At 41.0% G+C, this 22,658-nt stretch overlaps 1 protein-coding gene across 6 annotated transcripts in view; it reads right to left on the reverse strand.

The window, feature by feature from the left end:
- Nucleotides 1–212: 212 nt before the first annotated feature.
- sox6 (SRY-box transcription factor 6) overlaps nucleotides 213–22,658 on the reverse strand; it is a 125,617-nt gene continuing 103,171 nt past the window's right edge. For all 6 annotated transcript variants that reach the window (XM_054609657.1, XM_054609648.1, XM_054609640.1 and 3 more), the window contains 7 exons: nucleotides 22,350–22,499; nucleotides 20,088–20,256; nucleotides 19,680–19,867; nucleotides 10,001–10,106; nucleotides 3,035–3,208; nucleotides 1,867–2,083; nucleotides 213–1,100 (listed from right to left, as the gene is read on the reverse strand). In XM_054609657.1, coding sequence (XP_054465632.1) covers nucleotides 794–1,100; nucleotides 1,867–2,083; nucleotides 3,035–3,208; nucleotides 10,001–10,106; nucleotides 19,680–19,867; nucleotides 20,088–20,256; nucleotides 22,350–22,499 — 1,311 coding nt within the window. In that variant the 3' untranslated portion in view covers nucleotides 213–793. The remainder of the gene's footprint in view (nucleotides 1,101–1,866; nucleotides 2,084–3,034; nucleotides 3,209–10,000; nucleotides 10,107–19,679; nucleotides 19,868–20,087; nucleotides 20,257–22,349; nucleotides 22,500–22,658) is intronic.

Here is a 22,658-nt window from a genome sequence, read left to right on the forward strand (position 1 = left end):
GGATAATGAAGCTGTATTAAGGGATCAAGAGATTGTCCAAGACTCACGAAGCCGCTTCCAAAAGATTTTACAGATTTTAGAAACAACTTGAAATGTTTGGCACTTCTGCACTAAATTATGCAGTTTGTGTAATAAAAATAACAACAAAACAATACTACTGCTACTAATAATAATAATATCAATAATAATAATAATAATAATGTGTAATTTCCCCTCTGTAATAAGTTGGAATCACTCTGTATGAATTTTGAAATATTTTGTACTGATAATACTAATAATTAATTATTGATTATAAACATTCACAAGCTGTTGGCTGGCACACTATACCTGAGTGAGAATATTATCCCCATCTTGAACAGTTATGCAATATATATCAAAATCATCTAATTGAAGAAGAAAACAAGGTAAATGACTGGAAGAATTATAGATCCATATCAAATGTTCAATTTCAAGTTCTGTCTTTTGTTCTACGACCCAATTGTGTAAATGTCCATGATCACAATGAAAAAATAAACAATGAGATAAAAAAAAAAAATCTAAATAACCACAACCAAACTGTTTTACACACTGAAACACTTAAGACCAAATAGCTTTTGATTCTGATGAAGCCACATCTGCATGCTGGCTCCTAAATGATACATCGTTATTTATTTATTTTACATGTTTTAACCTTTGTGGTGTCGTTTTGTTCTATTTTGCTCTTTCACTCCCTCAGATCAGACCAGCCCTCTGGGCATCCTCCTGTATGAGTGTTGTGTCTGCGTCGGCGTTGGCCTTTTCCATTAAAGAGATCTCAGTTGGCACTGACTGGCTCTTGTGTGTCATTTTCACTACTATAGTCTGATTTGGGCTCATCCTCAAAATCCTCGTACATGTCCATCTCATCCTCACCATTGACCGGCACACTGTTGTTTGCCATGGTATTGGGCTCTAGCTTCATGTTGTAGGTGCTCTGAATGACAGGAATGGATGGCTCGGGACTCGCTGAGGCACTCGAGCACTCTGATGTCATCTGAGGTGAGGGTGTGGTGGTTGCCATGGTGATGGCCCCGGGATAGACCATACTGGCGGTGGTGGTGATGGGAATCTGTGGTGGCTGTCTGGATGTATGAGAAAGAGAAGAAAAAAAACAAGATATTACACACTTGACTTACTTTTAATACGAATTCTATTTTCAAAGTAAAATAAAATAAAACATATATCTCTGTTCTTTTTGTTGTTCTAGCTTTAGATTTCATATATGTATCATTTATATTTTTCTTTGCACTAAAATGGTTGGTTTCCCACAGCAGTCAGCTTTAAGCCAGCAGCTCTGTGAAAATGATTTTGGAAAAGAGAGGTTCTCCTGACAGCTCCTGTCTTGAGCTGTTCAGAAACACTACCCAGTTTATTGGTGACATAAAACCAATACGTGGTTAGCGCTGCTCTTGTCTGCTGTTGCGCTGGATGATTGATACTCCAGCCGTTGGATCTTATGACTGACATGGGAACACCTGGAGAAGGGTTCTCCTGCTAACCACACACAGTAAATTAAAGTGTTAAGCTTCAGTGTGCTGCCCTCCAGGCTTCTGTAAGTCTATACTTAAAGCTTATATCCTGTAATAATGTCTGCACTTCAGGCTCCATTGGCTGACTGCTATTGTCTAAATGATTAAATCACAGCTATTGAAAAAACACTATTTTAATGTTCATGTCAGACCCTTGTCTTAAAACCAATACAGTAGAGGTTAACTCAACACTCACCTTTAGAAATGATGTATTAAGAGAAGCTCTAAGGAGGCTAAAAGCTAACATTCCCTTGTTATGTTTTTGGATTTTCTGCATGTTGGTGTGGTCAGTTAGTAAGATATGTGTCAGCGCACCTACCCCACAGTGAAGAACTGCCTCATCTCTTGTCGCCGTGATCGCATCATCTGCTTGTACTCTCCAATGCGGAGTTTTTTTCCGTCGATAATGCAGGTCCTCTTAGGCCGTGGCTTGTACTTGTAGTTTGGGTACTTCTCTAGGTGTTGCTTACTCAGACGGGCCTGCTCCTCATAGAATGGCTGCTTGTCCTGGTTAGTCATGGACTTCCACCGGGAACCTACAGATTCAGCACAAGCGGGAAAATTAAAAATCTATTTTAATAAATGATAGTGATTAAAATGATCAATTATGTAACTATTTAGAGTCAAAAATATCAATTTTACCACATTTGGCCAAAACCTACTTTAACACTGTACTGTACGTTATAAGAGTAGCCATTTTCTGGCAAAATCATGATTTATTGTTTGTTCCACACCAACCTCTTGATAGCAGATAATCTGAGACGAGAGGCATGCTTTGTCAAACAGTAAGAAACAACAGGCTAGTGCAGTAAATACTGCAGCTCTGTGAAGTGTCCTACTAGGTACTGGATGACAGCACTTTTAACAGCTCTGATGTATGGACTCCAATGCTAAGGGGACAAGACCCATTTAGCCCCCGTCATTTTTCATGACAAACACTTATGGTAGTGATGGGCTATAAATCCATCCGTATGCCGTGGTGACCTGATGCACGGTGGCCTATGAGATAACACAGCCTCCTCCTTCAGATGCAAGCTACTTTGTCAAATCAACTGTACGCTTGGTGAGTCTGGAAGGTGTAACAAACCATTCAGATTGATTAACGAAATCACAAAAAGCAGGTTCACCGCCTCTACCGTGTGTCATGAAAGAATTTCTGTTTTTAATAATTGGTTGTAAACACTGCACGTTTATCAGTGAGTTAGGTGCTTCAGTTCAGCTGGAGGGTGAGACGGACAGAGGCAGAATGGAAATTGTGAAATGATAATAAATAACGCTGTTGGTTTAATTTGCTGCTGACATAAGTGCAGATGAAGTGATACTATGTGATTTTTTAACTTGGTTATTAAAACACAGAAGCCTTTAAAAGATCATTGTTCTGTCCCTTTCTGGTGGCTTTCAAAAGCAGTTACAGAGCCCTTGTCTTAAGAGAGCAGTACCTTAAAATATTTGCTTGACTGACTTGTACTTGAATTAAAAGGTCTTACCCAAAATCTTGCTTATGTTGGAGTTGTGCATGTCGGGGAAGGCCTGGAGGATCTTGCGCCGCTCATCTTTGGCCCACACCATGAATGCATTCATTGGCCTTTTAATGTGGGGCTCGTTGTTGTTCCTTCCTCTGGCTTCCCTGAAGACTCGCGCCTCAGTAGATCCAGCGCCTCCTGTTGGCCAACAATAATAGGGTTAAGGTTTATCTGCAGAGCCATTTACTTCCCTGGGTTAGCGACCAGTGACATTGATGAAATGACTAACCATTTTCAAACTTTCCTTCATCTACTGTCCTCATCATGAACATGGTTTTAGATGACTTCTGGGCTGCACGTCCTCTTAGAGGGGGTCTATTTCATATTGAGTGGAATACCTGACCTGACAGACTTGTATTTTATATGCTATAAAAGCAAAAACAATGTCAGTTTAAGGGGGAGCTACGCTCTTTAACTTATATTAAGGTCTATCCAAAACCAAAAAAGGTAGACCTTGGACTTGGCAGTAAAATATTTTGTCTGCAAGTGTTCACACTTTACTAAGTCACATACATTTCAATTTGACATTCATAGTTTCCATAAAAAGTGAGAGAGTACAAACATAAATAACAAATATAGGACTTGAGTCTATGAAAAATGTACATTTTAACACATAAATGCACAAAATAAATTCAAGCACGCCAATCTTCCTGCTCTCCTTCCTGCTTTACTCTCTCTCTTTCCTTCTGTCTTTTTCTCACTCTCTCTCTTTTCGCTCCACATTTGCGATGAAAGACTGTGCCTATTCTGCAAAGTGCTGTTTCTCAATCAGGGCATTCACAATCAGCATAAGAGAGTTTCTCTCAGTATTAAACTGTACATCAGGCTGATAATGATTTCTGTTTGCATGCGCATTTGCTTCCTTTTAAATGTGAGATGTGAAAGAATTAAATAAAAGCAGTATGAATATTTAAACAAACAAAAACATGTTGATAAACAAGGCTTGAAAAATAAGACAAAAAAAGCCTTCCATATGCTACGATACATCTTTAATGATCTCAAATCTGGAAAAGAAAGCTTGGGATGACTCATGCATATTTCATCATCCACATGTGAAGCCTTCTCATTAGACCATTCCACAAGCAGCCTTGGCACACGTTACCTGGGGTTTGATTTCTATTATTATTTCAGTTGATAAACAAAATCAAACTCTTAATGAGTAATGGAGGGCTGTGCAGAGACATTAATTTCAAATCCACAGAAACTTCGCTTTGCTCCAATCACTGAAGATGCTGCTGCAGCATTTCAGCCTCAAGTAATTGAGAGAATAGTGTTGTCACTTTGGAAAAGTGCGTCTTTTTTCAAATGTATTATAGAAGACAAGTAGTGAGGGGCAATACACACAAACACACACAGATGCTGTATTGAATGAGCTCACAACCACCTCCAGTATAAGAGTGATGGAGGTGCAGTGGAAGTTTGGTTTCTGCTCACAGAGAATGTTTGAGATCCCGCTGCCCACAAGGAAACCTGTTTCTTTCAGTACAAAAGCCACCAAAATCAATTTTCACCAGAACACGTTTAACAATCAAACAGCCACATTTATGATTGCTGTCATATGGGAAACCAGTGAAAACTAGTTCTCACATTGTGGCTCTACACTAGTTCCTGCCCAAAGGATTCAGCTCTTTGCAAATGGAACTCAAGAGTCACAATAATATGATTAATTTGTTCATGTTTCTGTCTTCAGCAAATATACCAAAAATATATATATAACAAAAAAAATGACATTCTTATTTTTTGGGGGGGGGAAGCCACCTTTTTACGATCAAATATTTTATATTTTTGTATTCATAATTACCCTAAAATATATTTTAAAATCCTAAAATCGTATGCCATAAATGTATATCTTTATTATTATATTATCACCAATTATTGAATCATATATTTTGACAAGGGATTTTTTTGTCTCCTTTTTTTTTATGCTAATATGCAAAAAACCTAATCTGAAAAAAAACATTTGTTTGCACAGTCTGACACTTACAGGATCTCACATACAGGACACACAAAAATACTAAATCAGAACACGTTAGAGGTATTTTCATTGACACTTTTGAACTCTGCGGGTACCATCTCTTGGTCTGCCTCCTAGAAGTCTATCGGCCCTAAAGCCATCATGAATTCAGAAATAATACACTACCTTTGCTGCCACCGAACCCTACAGTACGTTAATTTCATTTAGCATGCACTCACTGTACAGGATGAATTGATTTCACTTTGTTTGGTTTTGACAACCATGTTTATTGTGCAATGAAATGTGGTGTGGCGGAGGGCTGACAGTATCCATCAACGCGGGGCAATCTGCTGACTGCCGGGGCCAGATGAAGGTATTCATTAGCTCAGGAGCGCAGCGCTCACTCAGACACGACAGCCAGTGTCTGCGCCCCGGGATCGCTTGCTGTAATTTACGATGCCTCCCGTGCCATTACTCTATCACTGACACTGATTCAGCAATTTATATACTGGTGTGCATGCATACGGGCAGAGGTGAGCTTCTTACAGGGAGGGGGACAAAACAACCGCCTGCCATCAGCCAGTGCCACATCCATAGTTAGCCAGGAAACCAGCCACGTGACTTGGTTCATTGGAGGGAATCCGGATGAGGCATGGTTTTTTGCTCACATGATGGCACATAGAAAAGTGCCTGTCTGATGCTACAGAGAGCCGTTGAAATGAAAACAGAAGTGTTACATCATCTCCACACGTACTGAGGCAGGTGGTGTGGTCCTGGATTTGTAAAAAACGAACTAATGGAGGTATCAAGTTGACTCAGATGTAACACTACCTCTCGGAAACCAACATGCTTACACAGAGTTTGACCTTTGACCTGAAACTATAATACATTTCTCACTGTAATCGCTCTGATTACAGTCCGAGCATTACAGAACAGACTTTGGGAAGTGGATTTCTATAATATAAGACCATGTAAGGCTTCAGGGGTAGATACATTTGTACTGTATTAAGCCCTTATAATATATATGACTTAATCAGAGCCATCCTGATCATTAGCAGCCAGTCTCAGCAAATCCCTAGAAGCTCCAGCATTCAATTTACCGCAACATTGTTTCTGTCTTTTCATTGAAAATCATGACACTGGCCTGACATTTTGCAAATGAGCATTAACATTTTTTTTCAGGAGGTGCAGGACATTTAGGAATCAGTTAGTTAGGTGTGTGATTGTGTAAATAAACACAGATGTTTAGCAGTGACAGGGGCAGGCCCCCTGGGTGGTAGCTAGGGGAAGGGAGCGAAACAGAGGGAGTGCTGCTTAATAGAATTTATTGTGATTCATGAGGCCCGCAGCTCAAGTGTGACAGAGCAATATGAGAATCCGCTTTTAATTTGTCTCTCCTGGAAACGCTGCAGATGAGCAGCATGAATTACAGTGAGAAAGAATGATTGTGTGTGTGGACTGGGGGTATAATAAATGGAGAAGCAAGAGTGGATAAGGACAAAGCAGAAACAAGGGAGAGAAATAGAGAGAGAATGTAGTGAGGACCGAAAGCCTATCACACCTGTGAGCTGCAGGCTCAGACTCGTGTCCCATGTAGCAAGCCAGAGGGTAGCGCTGCCCCTGCCGTCCCCTTTTCTCCTCCTTTACTCATCTTTGTTCTGTGGGTAGACACATAATGTCACCCAGGAATCCGCTCAAGAGGATGAGCCTCAGTGAGCAGGCAACAATCACGCAAACCTGCCAAGCCCTCCCTGTTGGGATCAAATCTAACACCTCTGACTGAAGGCATTTACTACTGACAATAGAGCCTCTCCCTCAGAGCAGGATCAGGCGAGATTAATGCGTATGGACAGACAGGAGACAGCGCTCAGTGTCCCTGTTCTAGCCTCAGCTCATAGCATGCTTATTAAACCATTACAAACTACAAGTGATATAAGCCCTATTATAACATGTCAATCCTTTTTTTTTTTTCAGTTAGAATGATTTGAGTTATCTGGAGCACTTTAGTGTGTGTGTGTTGTGTTAGTGTGTGTGAGTGTGAGTATATGGGAACTTGGGAACAAACGACCAACCTGTTTCAACATGTAGGCTATGGTTTTTGCTTTTGTCTACTCGATTCCCTCTCATATGCATTTAGCTTTAAAGTGGAGTCTAATCTTTCAGAACATCCTAGCTGGATATACACACACACACACACACACACATACACAAACAGAAACAGAGAAATGTGTCCTACTGGTTCAAAACAGAACTTTCTTACTGATTGTGTTGACCTATTACTCTATTGTTGTTGTCACATGTTAAATCATTATGTCTGAGCCTCCTCATCTAAGCTTTCTTCTAGGAAATGCAATAAAAGTCAGAGCTTGATTCCCACGGCCTCACAGTGGAAGAAAAACAACAACATAACCTCTTCAAACAATCAACTTGAATAAAACTCCAAAACAGCTTCAAGCTACCGATGTTAAAGAATCCTTCAATGTAACAACAATGCAACACTACAGTTCTTCTCATCCTATTCCATGAGGACATTGTTAGAGACGCTGCTTGGCTAAAGCCCCATCTTTTCTCACTCTACGCTTGATATTATCACACTGGGCGTTAAGATTAATTCTGTTTCCTGCCTCCACACATCTCTCAACAACCTCTTTGTTCTCTGCGGACTCTCAGTGATGGGGGCGGTTTAGACAAACACAGAACCTCAGCTACACAGAAACTCCATACTGCCATATGCGAATGAACAAAGGTCCTGGCTGGGCTGAGGCCTTTGTGGTATTTGGTAATGTTTTCTTCACAGCTTAAAAGACTAAATGAATTTGCGGGGGTTCATGCGTGTGGCTCGTGGCTTTGTTAAACGAAGGAAATCCTATCTATTTTCATTCCTTTGCCACTTTTTTTTCCCAAGTCGTTAGGACTTTGGAAGCTGCATGCTTCGCAAATATTAGCTTAAGCAACCCAAAAGCTTTCTGTGAACTGCTGTGATGACAGGAGGCCGCTGTACACTGGCTCTACTCAATGTGGCCGCTCTGTTCTGGAGGGAAAGCTGTTACACACCCAGGGGCTTTCACACCCTATGTTAGGGCTGGGAGGTACACCCAGTAATTTTCCTTTTCATGAAAGTATACAGAATGCAGTGTGTTCTGTACTACTGAGAAAAATGTGTGAGATTTCAAATTACATTCCCTCCTATATTCAGTATTTAGTAAGCATTGATCTGGAAATGTGCAGGTCAAAAGACACCCAGATGTCTAGGTTAAAATTGGCTGATATCGGTTAAAAAGAAAACATTTCTACGGTGAAAAAAATGACTATTTTTATGTGAAGCAGACTGAGTACATGTTGAAATATAGTCTTTTTAAATTACATTTAAACAACTGTTATATGTAAGCTTGACATTAATAAAGACTTTTACTGAAATCTAGCTTGGATATAACCCTGACATCTGCATGACCTTTGACATGCAAATCAGCAAATGAGAGCTGTCGAGGTTACTAAATAGTGCACAAATAAGGTGAAATTAGATGAATACTGTATTTTTCTATATATCAAGGTATGGCAGGGAGCAGAGCATCGATTGGTCCAGGGAGCAGAAAATCCTCAATACAAGGATTTCAAAAGCAAACATGTTCTCAGAAGAGTAAACACTTTGTGGTTCACATCATAAAACCCTGCTTCACATCATTCAGCTGTATGTGTTTTCCTGTTGGTGAAGCTAAATGAGACAGACAGATATATTTGTGGCGAAAGAGAAGAAATGCTAACTGTGTTTTGAGTTATGTGCACTGCCCTGGCTCCCAGCCATTTCCCCCTGGGAAGAGGACCTCTCCTCTCCTCTAACCTCTGCTTGCTCCTAATCCATAGACCACTGGGAACACTGATGTGAGGCGTCTGGCGCAAGCCTTTCCCTCGGCCCTGTGCAGGACTTAAAAGGACACAACTGCCCTTGTGTGTACTCTGTTTCAGTCCCGACTCCACAGTAGCCACAGAGAGAAGGTTCCCACTGGGAGAATGAGCACTGGAAGCACATCTGTCCGAGGAGTCAGACGGGTGGGATGGGATCTGCTGCTGTGGCTCGCATGGGAAACATGTCAATGAATCCACTAAATGCACCTCTGTTTCTCATCTTCACGATGGGTGTGATGTGAGAAGATATTTGCTTTGGAGTCTGTAAACACATTTTTTTTTATGGGGAGTAAAAATATATATATTTTGTAAAAGTCTATGTGAACCAATTATGCAGGAGCATTTCTTTCTATAACCGATTGGAACTATGTGTGTAAGATGCTATTTAAAGATGTTGACGGGTTACATTGTCCCGAGAAATATCTATCCTTCTGCCCTGAGAGTCTTTGAGGCATCAAAGATGAGTCAGAACCATTTTCCTCTTTGCTCTGGCTCTGAAGTGCCATGGAAACTGCCACAAATATTTATGTCAGACAAACATTGGTTCACTGTGGTACGTCCTGCTCCTGTGTAGGAGCCAGCGCCACAAAGGGAGATGACGCTTTGTCACACTGGTGCAACACGAATTTACACCCCTGTGCCTGGGACCTCAAACAAGCACAACAGCAACAGGAGCCTGAGTTTGGAAACAAGCCAGCTTTGTCCTCAGGCACCCTTGTCCTCCACTCACCTACCTGTGAAAAGCTCGGAGCCACGGCTCATTTCAAACGGCATTCACCCCAACCCCCACATCTCTCTCACACATACGCACGTTTCTGCACACACCCAGACATATGGAGTTGCAGGCTTTTTTTAGCCACAAACTCCTTTAGATTTTTCAAGTATAGATTTAGTCTATAGAGAATCCACTCAATTTTGTTAAGTCACTAGCACAGAATTCACAGTAACTTTTAGTGAATATTTGTGGATTATGAGAAAGCATAAAATCATCTGATGTACAAGTCGTCAATTACAATTATATGCAATTAATAAAAAAGAAAAATTAGAAGAGAAAAACACAAATATGGCCTTACCGTCAAGATCCTCTGGCCTGGTGAGGTCAATAACTCTGTGGCCGATCTTTCCTTCCTCACCCAGCTTGCCAAGGTGGTGCCCAATGCTCTCATAATGCGCCCTCTCCTACAGGGAAAACACAAACAGTCAGGTACACGGACAAGCACATACACACGTTTGTACAGTGATAGAATTGTAAAAATAACCCCATCAGGAATCTGAAAATTTGAAAAGAAAAAGTGTCTTTGGTAAATAGAGGTTCTTTTGAAGGGCTGCTCTTTTGACATGAGCTAGATGTAGCTTTTTCCTCTCTCATCTCTCTATTCAGCAGCTGCTATAATGGATGACAGGAGGCAGAGAGACAGTGAGGGCCAGGGGTGCTGTAAATAGATTTACAGAAGGATACTTTGTGATCCGAGGCACACAATGGGGCTGTGGCCCTCTTTGCAGTGCTCAGATTTTCCTCTGTAATCTTCTCCTTACATACTCCCTTCCAGTCTACAGTGCCCAGAGCTCAGCGCCCATCATTTATTCAGAGTTCATGCTTTAGAGAACACACCGTGTTTTCCCGTTTGTCATGTCGCTTTGTGCTCAGATTAAACTTGGCATCATGTTGTACTTGACGCACAATGAAACCCTGTCATTCAGCGCTCCGTGACAATATTAAATGTCATGTCCGTGTGCATTTACAGAATAAAATAACAGCTTTCGGGGGGCCTCTGAATAGTTGCTGCACATTACACTTAATGTATTATGCAAGGGGAGAGTGCCGACTGCTGCTGGCTCCATTGTTGAATGACCTACTTCCTCAGTGAATACACAGGGCATTAGCAAAGGGCTGTCTTCCTCTCTAAAGACTCAACTAGGAGATGGACACTTTGACTCTGCATGATACAAATAATCTCTCCCCCGCTAGGTTTCGCCTGGATGACACTAAAAGCAGGCATGTTGCCACCATTCAGAAAAAAAGCATTTGTTTTACTCCCAGGGTGAGCGTTCAATCTCTGCCAAAGATGTACTGCCTGCACTGACCTCTGCCTCTTTCTTTTCTAAACATGCCTATCACATTCAGTCTGAAGAGATACTAAGGTAGTCCCCACACAATACAAACAGCTCCCCCGGCACACACACCAACACACACACATTAACCTTTTAGCCCCTTCATTGTAATGCATTGTACCATTTTGTTACTTTTCACTTTTCGCCCACAGGTAAGTTTTCCTTCCCCCATTGACAGCAGAAGTTCCTAAAAAATGTATCAGACCAAACTATTGTAAGTATTTGTTTTTACGGCTGCATTTGATGGATTTTGATATCCTTTCCTGACAAATTAAATCACGTGGGCAACAACAGCCATCAGTAATTACAGCACATTTTTAAAAAAGAATATTAAGAAAAGTCATTTTTTTCTTTTGTACATCTTTTTTTTTTCTAAAAAAGATGACAGGATGAAGGATGAAGATAGTTCAAATCCATTTGAGGCCTTTCACAGTATTTTGATTTTCCTCATGCTTTTATTTATTCAAGAACTATTCTTCAAAAGAAAGGACTGCGAAAGAGACAGAAAGAGCACTGCAATTTACCATCATACTTGAAGGAGCAGTCATTATTTATGGCCAGCTGAGTGATTCTGATATACAATTAACCACTACCTGCTTATGGCCTGTGATTAGAGCCTGTCTATCTGACGGCCCTTTGCTTACTTAAGTGTTTTCTAATTATGACATATGTAGTGGTCCCTGCTGGGCAAGAGGATGCTTTGTAAAGAGAAGATGGAGTATGATGCTTCTCTCGGTGTCACATTTTGCGTAAAGCAACACATGCACGGAGCTGTATTCATCACCCAGCCAACATTATTGCTCTTAATGAAAGAAGCTAGCAGCCCGATGACAAAGTGACTGATGTGCGATTAGCTGGATGGGAAATGGTGCTGCCTCTGATGTTACTTGGACAGTCCACTAGGAAGACACAGCGTTCACGGGTACTGTATGTCTGTAATAAAGTAGTCATCTCGTCCCTCTTCTGCGCTCCGTCGGTCCCTCCTGATCAATCAAGTCCTTTTATAAACTCATGATCATTAAGCATCATGTTGGGCTACGAAGGAGAGCGAACAGGGCCCATCCATCAGTGAATTTCATTAATAACTAGCTCAGTGTTGAACTTCTTTCTCCACCGCACAAAGTCATATGATTAGTGAACATCGGAACATTAGACAGCTCGGAACTAGACTGAATGAGGCTCTTGTTGGGGGATTCTTTGAGGTAACTTCGACATAAAAAGGATCATGTGTTTCTTTGTTATATAGAAATATGTTCATATACTTAATAAAAGCCAGGACTTTACATATTTGACATAAAGGAGTTGTAGTAGTACACTCAGTATTCATCACTTCCTTGAGTTAGCCATGCTAATTAATATCAGAATATCTGTGCAATATGGTATCACAAATTTTCATAAAATTTAATATACTGAGCTTAATATACTTATTGGTTATACGTTTGGTAATTTATATCTGTGAACTAGAATTAGAGTTGAAATTAGGGCCATAAATTATCTGCACAGCATCAGGATTTTGTTTTAAGGCTTGAAAATATTCAGTGAACTAATGCGTCTTTACTGCCCACGCATCAAGTGCTGTGATAAATTAATGGCACTTTTATTATTTTATAGTGTCATTAAATTTTTACTGATCACTCTGACACAGAGAAGGAGCAAAGGACATGCAGTATCTAGGGAAGCTGGCCATCCAGGCTGGAAAAGAGAGGGTGCATGCGGCTGATTTAAAAAGGTGTACAGTACAAGGGAACAACAGAAGATAAAAGAAAAAAGAAAGATAAAGAGACAGGAAACTAAAGATGTAACAGTACACATTATTCCCCTCCGATTCTGACCACGACCGCTGGCAAACAAGCGGTCCCTCCCTCAAATGACTTCAGCATGCAGCTCTCCACCCCACAACTAAAATTATAGCAATGCACTCTGAGCTGTAGTGGAAAACTGCCACCCACAATAATCTCATCTGCCCTGCCTGTGCAGTCTTTTGTCTACAAAGTTTGGTAATAGATGCATTCTGTTCAGTTGCACACAGCTTCCCAGTGATGTCATGAACCAGTCCTGTTTAGTCATGAGTCACAGAGGAAGAGAGAGAACTAGAAAGAGGATAGATAGTGAGGTCTCTGCAACTTCTTGGGCGAGGGAACCCAAAAGAGCCCCTGTCAATGCTGTAAAGAGAGCTTTAATCTGGCCGACCGCAGAACATGTGCTGGAGGCCTGCTGCTCTGCCCACAGGGTGTATTCTGGGCAGAGGCGGGTGGCGGACGGCCCTGTGCATTGTGCCTACTCCTGCCCTATATTTAGGCAACGAGTTGCCGATCCTGACACTCCTTCACTCTCTCCTTTGTAAATAGCTCAAGGCTATAGGCAAAGCCATACGGCCTGGGATTGTTCAAATAGAGATGAAAGAAAAATACACAGAAGAGTAAAGTAGACTCTGGTGCAGATTAGTGGGCAATTTTGGAGTTTACTCAGTTTGTTGGGTCAGGTTTAGACACACTATATTCTGGATTAAAGTTTTCATTTAACATCATAGAAATGAATGAACTAATTACCACATAACAACAGATGTAACTTATTCTGTTTGGTGGTAAACATCTTACTGCTATGATGTAAACTTTTCTTAGTCCTGTATACAATTATGAAAATAGACAAACCAGGCCTTGCTGAGTATTATATGACTAAAATCAAGGTTAGGTACAAAACATGCTTTAGTTAATTTTGCTATGATTGTTGTAATTAACCAATTCCGCTTTTTTGTGTTATTTTGTGAACAAAATAAACCGACTCCATATTGAAAAAATGGAATAACATAAACTAGACGATACAATGACGGATGAAGTTGGCATGTTTTCTCCCCCAAAAACATTTTGACATCAGAATGATTATCTGAAGAGAAAACTGCTACATTTCTTTCAAGCAGCTGGCAGGCATGACGCATTTTACTCCTTCCAAAATAACCAGTTGCCAACTTAAAGTCATATAATAGTCTGGTTATTTTTTGGCTGCTTAGTGTATATAGAGTTAATTACATGTTTAGCCCTTGCTGTGACAGTCATAACCCCTTTACTTTCCGAGATCTCTGAACTCTAAGAAAAATCTCATCCAAGTTTCCTTTATGATGAAAAGCATGTGATTGCATATGTTTGAAATGTTCATCATTGGAACCTTTAACAGCTGCAGGACCCTAAACAGCCACTTATGTGCGATAGTGTGCTGAACTGGCACTGGTTATATCACACACCTGGTACATGGCAAGTTGAAGGCAATGGCTATCTGACCACAATACCGGGCTTTGTGTATCAGGTGTCAGTCATCACTGTGGTCTGTGGCCCTCAGAGTCTTCTCTCTGAGGGTCTCAGGATAAACCCCTCAACAATCTGTCTCAGGCCTAATGGAGACAAAGACTGCACTTTAACATGGCTGCAGCTCCTCACAGCTCAGCGCCTCATCTGTTTTATATTTTTATTGTAACCAGTTACAATGTAATTTATAAGTCTTCGGCTTTCCAGTAGTTTTTTTGCTAGTTTTGAACCATTTAAATGTTAAGTACATCCAGCCATGCGGTATAACCCACAGTTTGTATCATGCAGACTGTCGCTCTCTTTATACCCAGAGCTCTCCCTTCGCTAAAGCTAATGCAGGCAGCAGCAAAATCAACAGTAGCGGCCACAAAAGGCTGGCATCTGCTCTATAGTAGTCGTCCTCACCATCACACAGAGCAGAGATGGCCAGCTATTCCAGTCCCATTCGTAATGCCAGGGCATAACCTCATTTGTTTAAAACAGATCGAGGAATGGCCTTTAATTAAATTAGGGGCTTAAACTATGTTTTAAAAAATTGTGAGGAATCTCTACTCTGGGCTTTCTGCCAATTTAATGTTTATCGTTGTTTTTAATAAAAGAATATGCTGTAATTATTCAAGATGAGTTACTTTTGTTGGCAAGAAAACAAGTCAAACCAACAAAATGTGACCTTTCAGTGCCAATTTGAAATGTGCATTTAGTCTAAACAATTTGATTTCTTCTACATACTGTTGTGTCTACTTTGGGACATTTTGAGATAATCTTTAATAGATCATACCATTTTGTTAAGTTCAAAACATTGCAATTTTGTTTCATCTTCAATTAGAATGAGATTTGTTGAAAATGTCATAATTTTATCTGTAATGTGTCACTTTATCTCCATGTGACACATATCTGACTCAGTGTTCAGTTCCAGAGTTTTTCTCCACACTGCTGAGATCATTTGTGTTGACATCATGTAGTTTTACGGGTTCCCAATCCTCAATGATCCAGAACTGTTCACTGGGTCCTCCAGGGAATGTTAAGTTGGGCTGAAATCTCCAACCTTATCAAACCCTCCAGGTTGCAAACAGCAGGACATTAGAAACTGCGGCATTACCAAAACCCCTTTCACATATGGACAAAACCTCAAGACTTGTTGGACACTGCAGCCATTATGCTCCTACTGCAACAATACCATAGACTATAAATGGCCCTTTGTGGCCTATTCTTTTCCTAGTCCTTTGTTGTATGTGCCTTGTGGTGAGTGCGGCATCACAGGTCTTAGCCACTGGGGCCAGCAGCATTTCTGAGCAACAGAAGCTGGCCAGAAATTCACCATGTAAAATGACAACTGTAGAAAATAATGGAGCCGCCATCGCCAAATGACCCTACCAAGATGCAGTCTTGATGTCTTTCTGCGGAAGAGGCGAGACAGAGCTAAAGACCTGACCTGGGATAGGAGCCCGCAGACACACACACATGCACATATTATCCAGAGTCATACATTATTTTTATTCTTTTGGCAAACATGGACAATTGGACAAAGCATTAATGTAAGCAATCTTCACAATAGCACTTGCTGGCTACAGCCAGTGTCTGGGAGCTGAGCATAATCTAATTTGGATGGGCAAACCCTTGTATGCCAAGGATTTACATTGCAGCCAAAACGCCTTGGTTTGCAATTTCCAAGACAGCAGTCGAAAAGGAGCAGAAAATTGCTTCCAGGGCTGCAGACCAGACAAGATTATATTCAAAGTCTTTGTGAGGGCTTTGCCTGAATAGAGACCTGGCATCACATATACACACACACGTGCAGGCACACACATGCACACACAATTACACACATACAGAGGAGAGACCAGTATAACCACTATAACCAATAGGTTAGGAGTCTGGATTTTGTGGAGCACCAGTGTAAGCTCCATTTGAATATTTACAGGCTGAGCTTTGGGACATGCGAAATGGACAATTGTAGTCATCAATACTGAGGAAAGGAGGTGTTGCAGGGCAGAAAAGGGCAGTTCAATAGGTTAATACACTGGCCTTTCACCTTTTGATTCCAGTTAGGGACATGTCAGCAGAGGAATATATTTTATCTCACACAACCTCCAGGGCATCGCATATGCAATGTCAATCGCAACTGAAGTAAGAGAAATTGATGTATCCATGTAGAAATGTGTCATACCTGGCAATACAGAGTTCAACAACAAGGCTTGCCCAATGGCCTAGGGCCAATTAACTGCATATTTGGGTGAAGGCAGTCAGTGGCCCAAAATGTGATAAGACTTTTATGTATTCCTCTCTGCTTGGCCTATGGTGAGCTTTTCAACTAGTTACATTGAACAATTTGAAATTAAAAAGTAAAACCCCTTTTTTTTCCCTTTTGTCACTGAGGCAACAGTCTGCTGATGCTGAAATTGAATTAACATGAACTGAAATTGAACATTTTCCTATTGATTTAGTTAATTTTCAAAACCATGGGTTTGGTTTTAGTCCAACTAATTTGAATACACTGTGCAAAATTCTCTGAAAAATATTATTTAAGTCTGCTGAGCCAAATATTTATCAGCGGCCCCTGATCTACTGGCCATATATACCAGTAGGCCATAAATGTTGATGACCAGATGAAAAAATGTTTGAGTCTCTGCATTCACCATCTGAGTGAAAACATACAGATACAGATGCTTCATAGTTATTCACCAGTGATCCTGAAAAAACTGCATGTCCGGTTATAGCTACAGTGCATAATTGAGGGAAACAATTCAAATGGTTTCAAATGGATTGAGATGTACTGTATTTGACCTGTAGGCATTCTGGCATATTCTAGGTAAAAGCCTCCACTGGGTGAGGAGGATATGGTAAATAATGGAACAAAGTAATTGCCCTCCGCAGACAATAACACCTTTAGATAAATATTTCAAAAAGGTAAATTGCAGTAGGGCTGTAAAAGGTTTTATTGTACTGATGGGAAATAGTAAAAACAGACAAATGAAAAGACTAGAAAGAAAATCCGCTCCTGTAATCTATGAATATTTTACATGTCCTCAGGTTAAAGGCTTGTATACTGTAGAACAGAGAGTCTGATCTACACCGTGTCCTCCTAGGTCAATGACCAGAGAGGGAAAAAGAGCTAGAGTCATAGTGATAAAGGTTAGGGAGGAATGCATTGTACTGTTCGACACACTTTTTATGAAAAGATGAATTGATCCATCTGTAAGCAGCACTTAGAACCACTCCTCTGCCCGGTCATTACAGTGGGATAAATCAATATTTAATATCCCCTTCTAACAGCCACGCTGGATGATCTTAACCTCTCCTTAATCCCATTAATGTTACCTTTCCAGATTCTTCTTCATGTAAGCTCTCTCTATGATAAACTTCCAAACAAGACACTGGGAGGGGGGGAGCTATTAAACACCCCACCATATTTATGTCAGGTGAGAGGCGCTTTCTTGAAATATTAATATTCTGAAACTGACCAAAGTGAAAGCTTTTATCAGGGGCATTCAAACCTTTCTACTTCGTGGGCTTGTATCAGCAAAAGACTATCTCTCCTTCTCTCTCATTTCACCGCTGAATTACAGCTTACTGTTCTTTATTGCAGCCGAAGGATGAAGATGATGGGGCAATTCTTTTAGCTGACTTGATAAAGCGTGCCTCTCATTTCACACCATCCTAATAGGGCCAGTGTCACTGAAACTAAGAGGTGACGATATCTCACTATGATTTGCACAAGCCGGAGAGTCAAGCATGAGCCCGGTTAAGGTGTCATTCAACAAGACAATAAATGATGCTGTAATGAAAACAGAGCCAGAGTGTGTAAGCCTAAATGACTTAAAATACATTGCAACTATCACATTTTCCAGCTGAATTTGCTCTATTATTTTGCGTTTAGTTTTTGTGTTATCAATACTATAAACCTATTAGTATACTCATTTCTTAAATAGTATTTTAATTTATGGCCTTATCATCACTACTTGACATTCACTTACCTTGCCCTCCAACACACCCACATACACACAAACTCTCTCCCTCTCTCGCTCTGAAAAACATGCTCTCCCTACTCAGGTGGCCAGCACAGACAAAAGGTAGATTACAGGTAAAGAGTGACTGACTATTTCAAGCAGCAAATCCCTGTAGAAAAACAAGGAAAAAAGCATTCTACTCCCCTTAGGTGATAGCTTTAACATACGATGAAGAGGCAAGTCAGAAATTCAGAGAAAACAAAACTAAATCGTACACAAAAGCCTAAGCAGGGGTAAAAAAAAAAAAAGTTAAGCTCTACCTGCAAAGGACAATGAAGCTGTAGGTGTAGTCTCCCCTTTGTTGAGATGTAGGGAGGCGGCTGTACCAGCTCCAGAGTTCTCATGCTTAAAGCCTCACATACCATGTTGTAACTAAACAAAGGAAGCAGCCTGTTTTCTTGTTTAAATTCAGGGAGACATTGTGACACGGAGCATTTATGACAGCTGTTTGTCATTACAAAAGTTAGATTGTCAACTGATTATTGTTAAGTTTTTTTTTGTTTGGGTTAGTAAGGAGATGCTGCGTCTCTGTCCTCTCTGTGGGCTGCACCAATTTATTTGCTTCACTTTAGTAAGAGCATAGTTGATTGCCACCTGCGTAGACAGTGATCTCTTCCAAACACCAAATTAGAGGGAAATCAAAATAGATATTCATTGACTTTTTTACATATACATTGACCTAGTTGAGGCTGTTGGTTGAAAGTGTCAGGTGCTGAAATATTAATGAGCATCGCTCCCAGTTCCTGCCTGCTCCTCACAGCCAACTGGCAACATGGCTTCAAGCTGAAGAGAGGAGGACAGCTTTTTTCTCTCCTTGATTGACTCATCGATTGAAGATATTTTTAAAGGGAATCCCTGGGAGTGTGTGCTCCTGGTACAAAGCAGCACCATCCTGTGTCAGGGGACGGAGAGGGCTGCAAGTCTGCTTTAATTGGGCATAGACATCAGAGTCTTCTTAACCCACACCGGGCACCGCTATGGCCTGTCATGGCCCTCACACCAACATCAACAACGCAGAGCCCTCTAAACACACACACACAAGCATATTCATACTAATTTGAATAAACACTCATGTACACACTGCACTATGCCAGCTCTTATCAATATGACCACCCTGGACACAGATTAAATAAAAATGTTAGCCTTAAGAATGACTGCAAGATCAAAATCTCCATGTTCCACTTTCTTTAATAGTTTCTTTCCTCCACTAGTTGCGTTGTGAGCAGAGCACTCTTTGTGGTCAACTTTTTTTTGCATTTTATGGAAAGAGCCTGCAATGGAGAAGACCTGATTCAGGGATAAACAGAGACAGACTATATGATAGTAGTCCTTACCTTGTCAACTCTGCAGTTGTTGAGGCCCACTGAACTGAGGGCGGACAGCTTTGCCTCCATGCTCTGCTGGTGATGTTGCAGCTGTTCCCTCTGGATCTGCTCCCTCATTTTCCGAGCCTCCTGGATGGCCTTCAACACTGTGTCCTGGTCACCGAACAGCGCGGTGGAGTTTAGGCTGGACAGAATATCTATACACACAAGTAGCGCGAGTTAGTCCACTAAAACACACACTGCCAAAAAAAGAAAAAGAACTTCACACAACATCCTGACAGTGTCATTTATTTGGAAGATATATAACCTAACAAAACCTTGCAATTTGGTCTCCATGGATGTGAGTCCAAGTGTGTGTTTGAACTGATCAAATCTGTGTGTTTGGGTGGGATCTTGCTTGTGAAGTAAAGGTCTTACCCAGAGATGAGCCCCGGCCCAGGCCTCCTCCGAGTGGGCTGTGGATACCACCCTTGCTGAGCAGACTGCTTTTACTGCCGAGATACAGGTTTTGTGTCGGGGATGTCGGGGATTTCAGGTCTGTCGTCTTTGGCCGAGCAGACAGGTTGAGCGGCTGTGTTCCCTCCTCCTACGGCAGCAGGAGTATTGAGAGGAGACAGATGTTAGTAGGTGTGCCCTCCTCTCCATTTTTTTGGAAGGGCTCAGGACTCCCAGACAGCACAATTCTCCTCTGTTCCTGGTTAATTATAGGATCCCTATCTTGACCCACACCTCCTCTTTGGTTCTTCCCTCTCTTTTTTCCTCTCCTCTCCTCATCCATCCTTCCTTAGGAGCTGCGCCACTGCGATCTTCTTCACAGTTGCCCAGTGCCTTTGTTCACACTAATTAAAGCAGATTCTGTCTTTCTGTACGTCTTCATCTGTTCTCCCTCTCCTCCTCCCTACTCTCTGTGTCTGTACTCTGGTTCGAAGAATAAATAATGACCAGATAACAGCGGCGCCAATGATCAAAGACAGCTGTTCCATTCATCAGATGTCGACTTACATTATCTACTTCATTAACTTGTTTTCTAATTTCACTCCTCATTTGTGCATACTTGGTTTTATCATGTGCTTTGATATGCTATTCCTAAAAAAATATAATTTGACTTGGAGAAAACTCAACAGTGTAGTTCAGAGATGAGGTCAGAAGAGGATGCATATTTTTTTAGGTGTCACCCTAAGCAGCTAGTAGGATACATGCACACAAAACAAGAGTAACCTTAACTAATCTATGCAAGTTATCGCCGACAATCTGTGCAAAGATGGTAGAAATTGTGTGCAAACTCATGTTGAAAAGAAAAACTAAATTTTTTCCTAATATTAAAATATTAGGATAAATGTTAAATATCATATTTAAATAAATGAAAATATAATCAAAATGGAACACATTTTAAATATCAGCAATCCATATTTATGCTTGAATTCACCTCAGATATAAGAAACTTCCACGATATTGGAAAAACTGCCATGCGAGTAAAACCAAAATCAATGTGCACATTTGCTAAAATACAATAAATGCTGAATGATTCTGAATAGAAACAATTCAAACATTCCCATCCCAGAAGAGAAATGTAACTATGCACAGTATAAATCGCCCTGTGTGCACAGCAGTCTTTTAAATCAGATTAGGGCTTACGCTGTAGTTAACAGTCTTTTTCAAAGCCCAAGTGTCTCCTTGTCCAAACATATGGCTCAAGCATAGACTGCCCCAAGGCCTTGTTATTGCTGTGCCAATAACAGTTTGTCATGCAGTGAAGCTGAAAGCAGACAAACAATACTAAAGGCAATCTGATTCCATTGGACTTTATAAATGTTTACTTTCCATTTATGTATAATTTATTTTATTAAATTTGGTGGTATTTGGAAATATTTATAGTATTTTCACTAGAATTAGTGTTGTATTAGAATTGGCATAACTGGCATCCATGTTATCTGACAAATAGAGAACTGTATTCACGTGATGAAATGACTGTGTTGAGTCCATTTAATGGCAATCTTTCAATGGGACTCCCAGGAGAAAGGAGACCTGAGATTTTGTGTATGTGTGTGTGAAGAGAAAGCCAAAGTGCCTTCTTCCCATGACATGATTTATAGTCTTTCTCCATTGTGATATTATTACGCTAAACTAGTCCAAATGGGCGTATGTTCCTGATTATAGCCTCAGTGAGTGGGGATGATGTACATGGCCTTTCCTCTGCATGGAGGTCTAGTGGAGCCATGCCATACAGCAGCAGAAAACACACATCCTGCATTTGGTTTGTTTACAAGGCAAGCAAAGTCATCAATTGTACTTTTCGCTTCACTTTTGTCAGCATTTGTATAGCACTGTAATGGTTTTATTCCATTTCAGTAACGAAAAAAAGGAAGAAAAAAAAACTTTTCATTGTGAAAAAAAAAAAAATTAGAAACCATGTGTTCCACAAATTACTGGCTTGGAGCAGCCATAGCCATAGCAACCGTGTCCACAGAAGTCTGGTTAAGAGAGAGAGGGCCTTGTTAAAGCCCCACAGATTGATGGCCTGTTGGAGGCTGGGCTCAGCACTGGCCGGCCGTAACACTGAGGTAGTGAGCAGTGTAGATGCTTCTATATTCAGAGAGCACCCACTAGGCTAGGCTAGGTCAAGTACCACTCAAGGCCTATGCTGGTGGGTGGGCAGGTTGAAGGAGTTGAGGGTTGTACCTTAACGTGAGTGATGGGGCTGGAGGAACTCTTGTCATTCTTCAGAGAAGAGGGAGAAATGGGCCCGCTGGCATTGAGGGGCTGGGGGAGTGGAGGCATCTTGGCTCCAGGAGAGACCTGCATGCTGGCAAGCTGGGCGGCATACAGTTGCTGTAGGGAGGTGGAGAAACCCGTTAACATCCAAATCCAGCAAACATTCAAAGTTTTATATTCTGTCTTTTCCTCTCCCTAGAACTCTCTCTGCTTCTGTGTCTGCCTTCATCTCCCTCTCTCTCTCTCTTTTACGTCTTTCCTCTCTTTCCATGAGGC

This window comes from Anoplopoma fimbria, chromosome 2 (genome assembly GCF_027596085.1).
Source record: "Anoplopoma fimbria isolate UVic2021 breed Golden Eagle Sablefish chromosome 2, Afim_UVic_2022, whole genome shotgun sequence".
NCBI lineage: Eukaryota > Metazoa > Chordata > Actinopteri > Perciformes > Anoplopomatidae > Anoplopoma > Anoplopoma fimbria.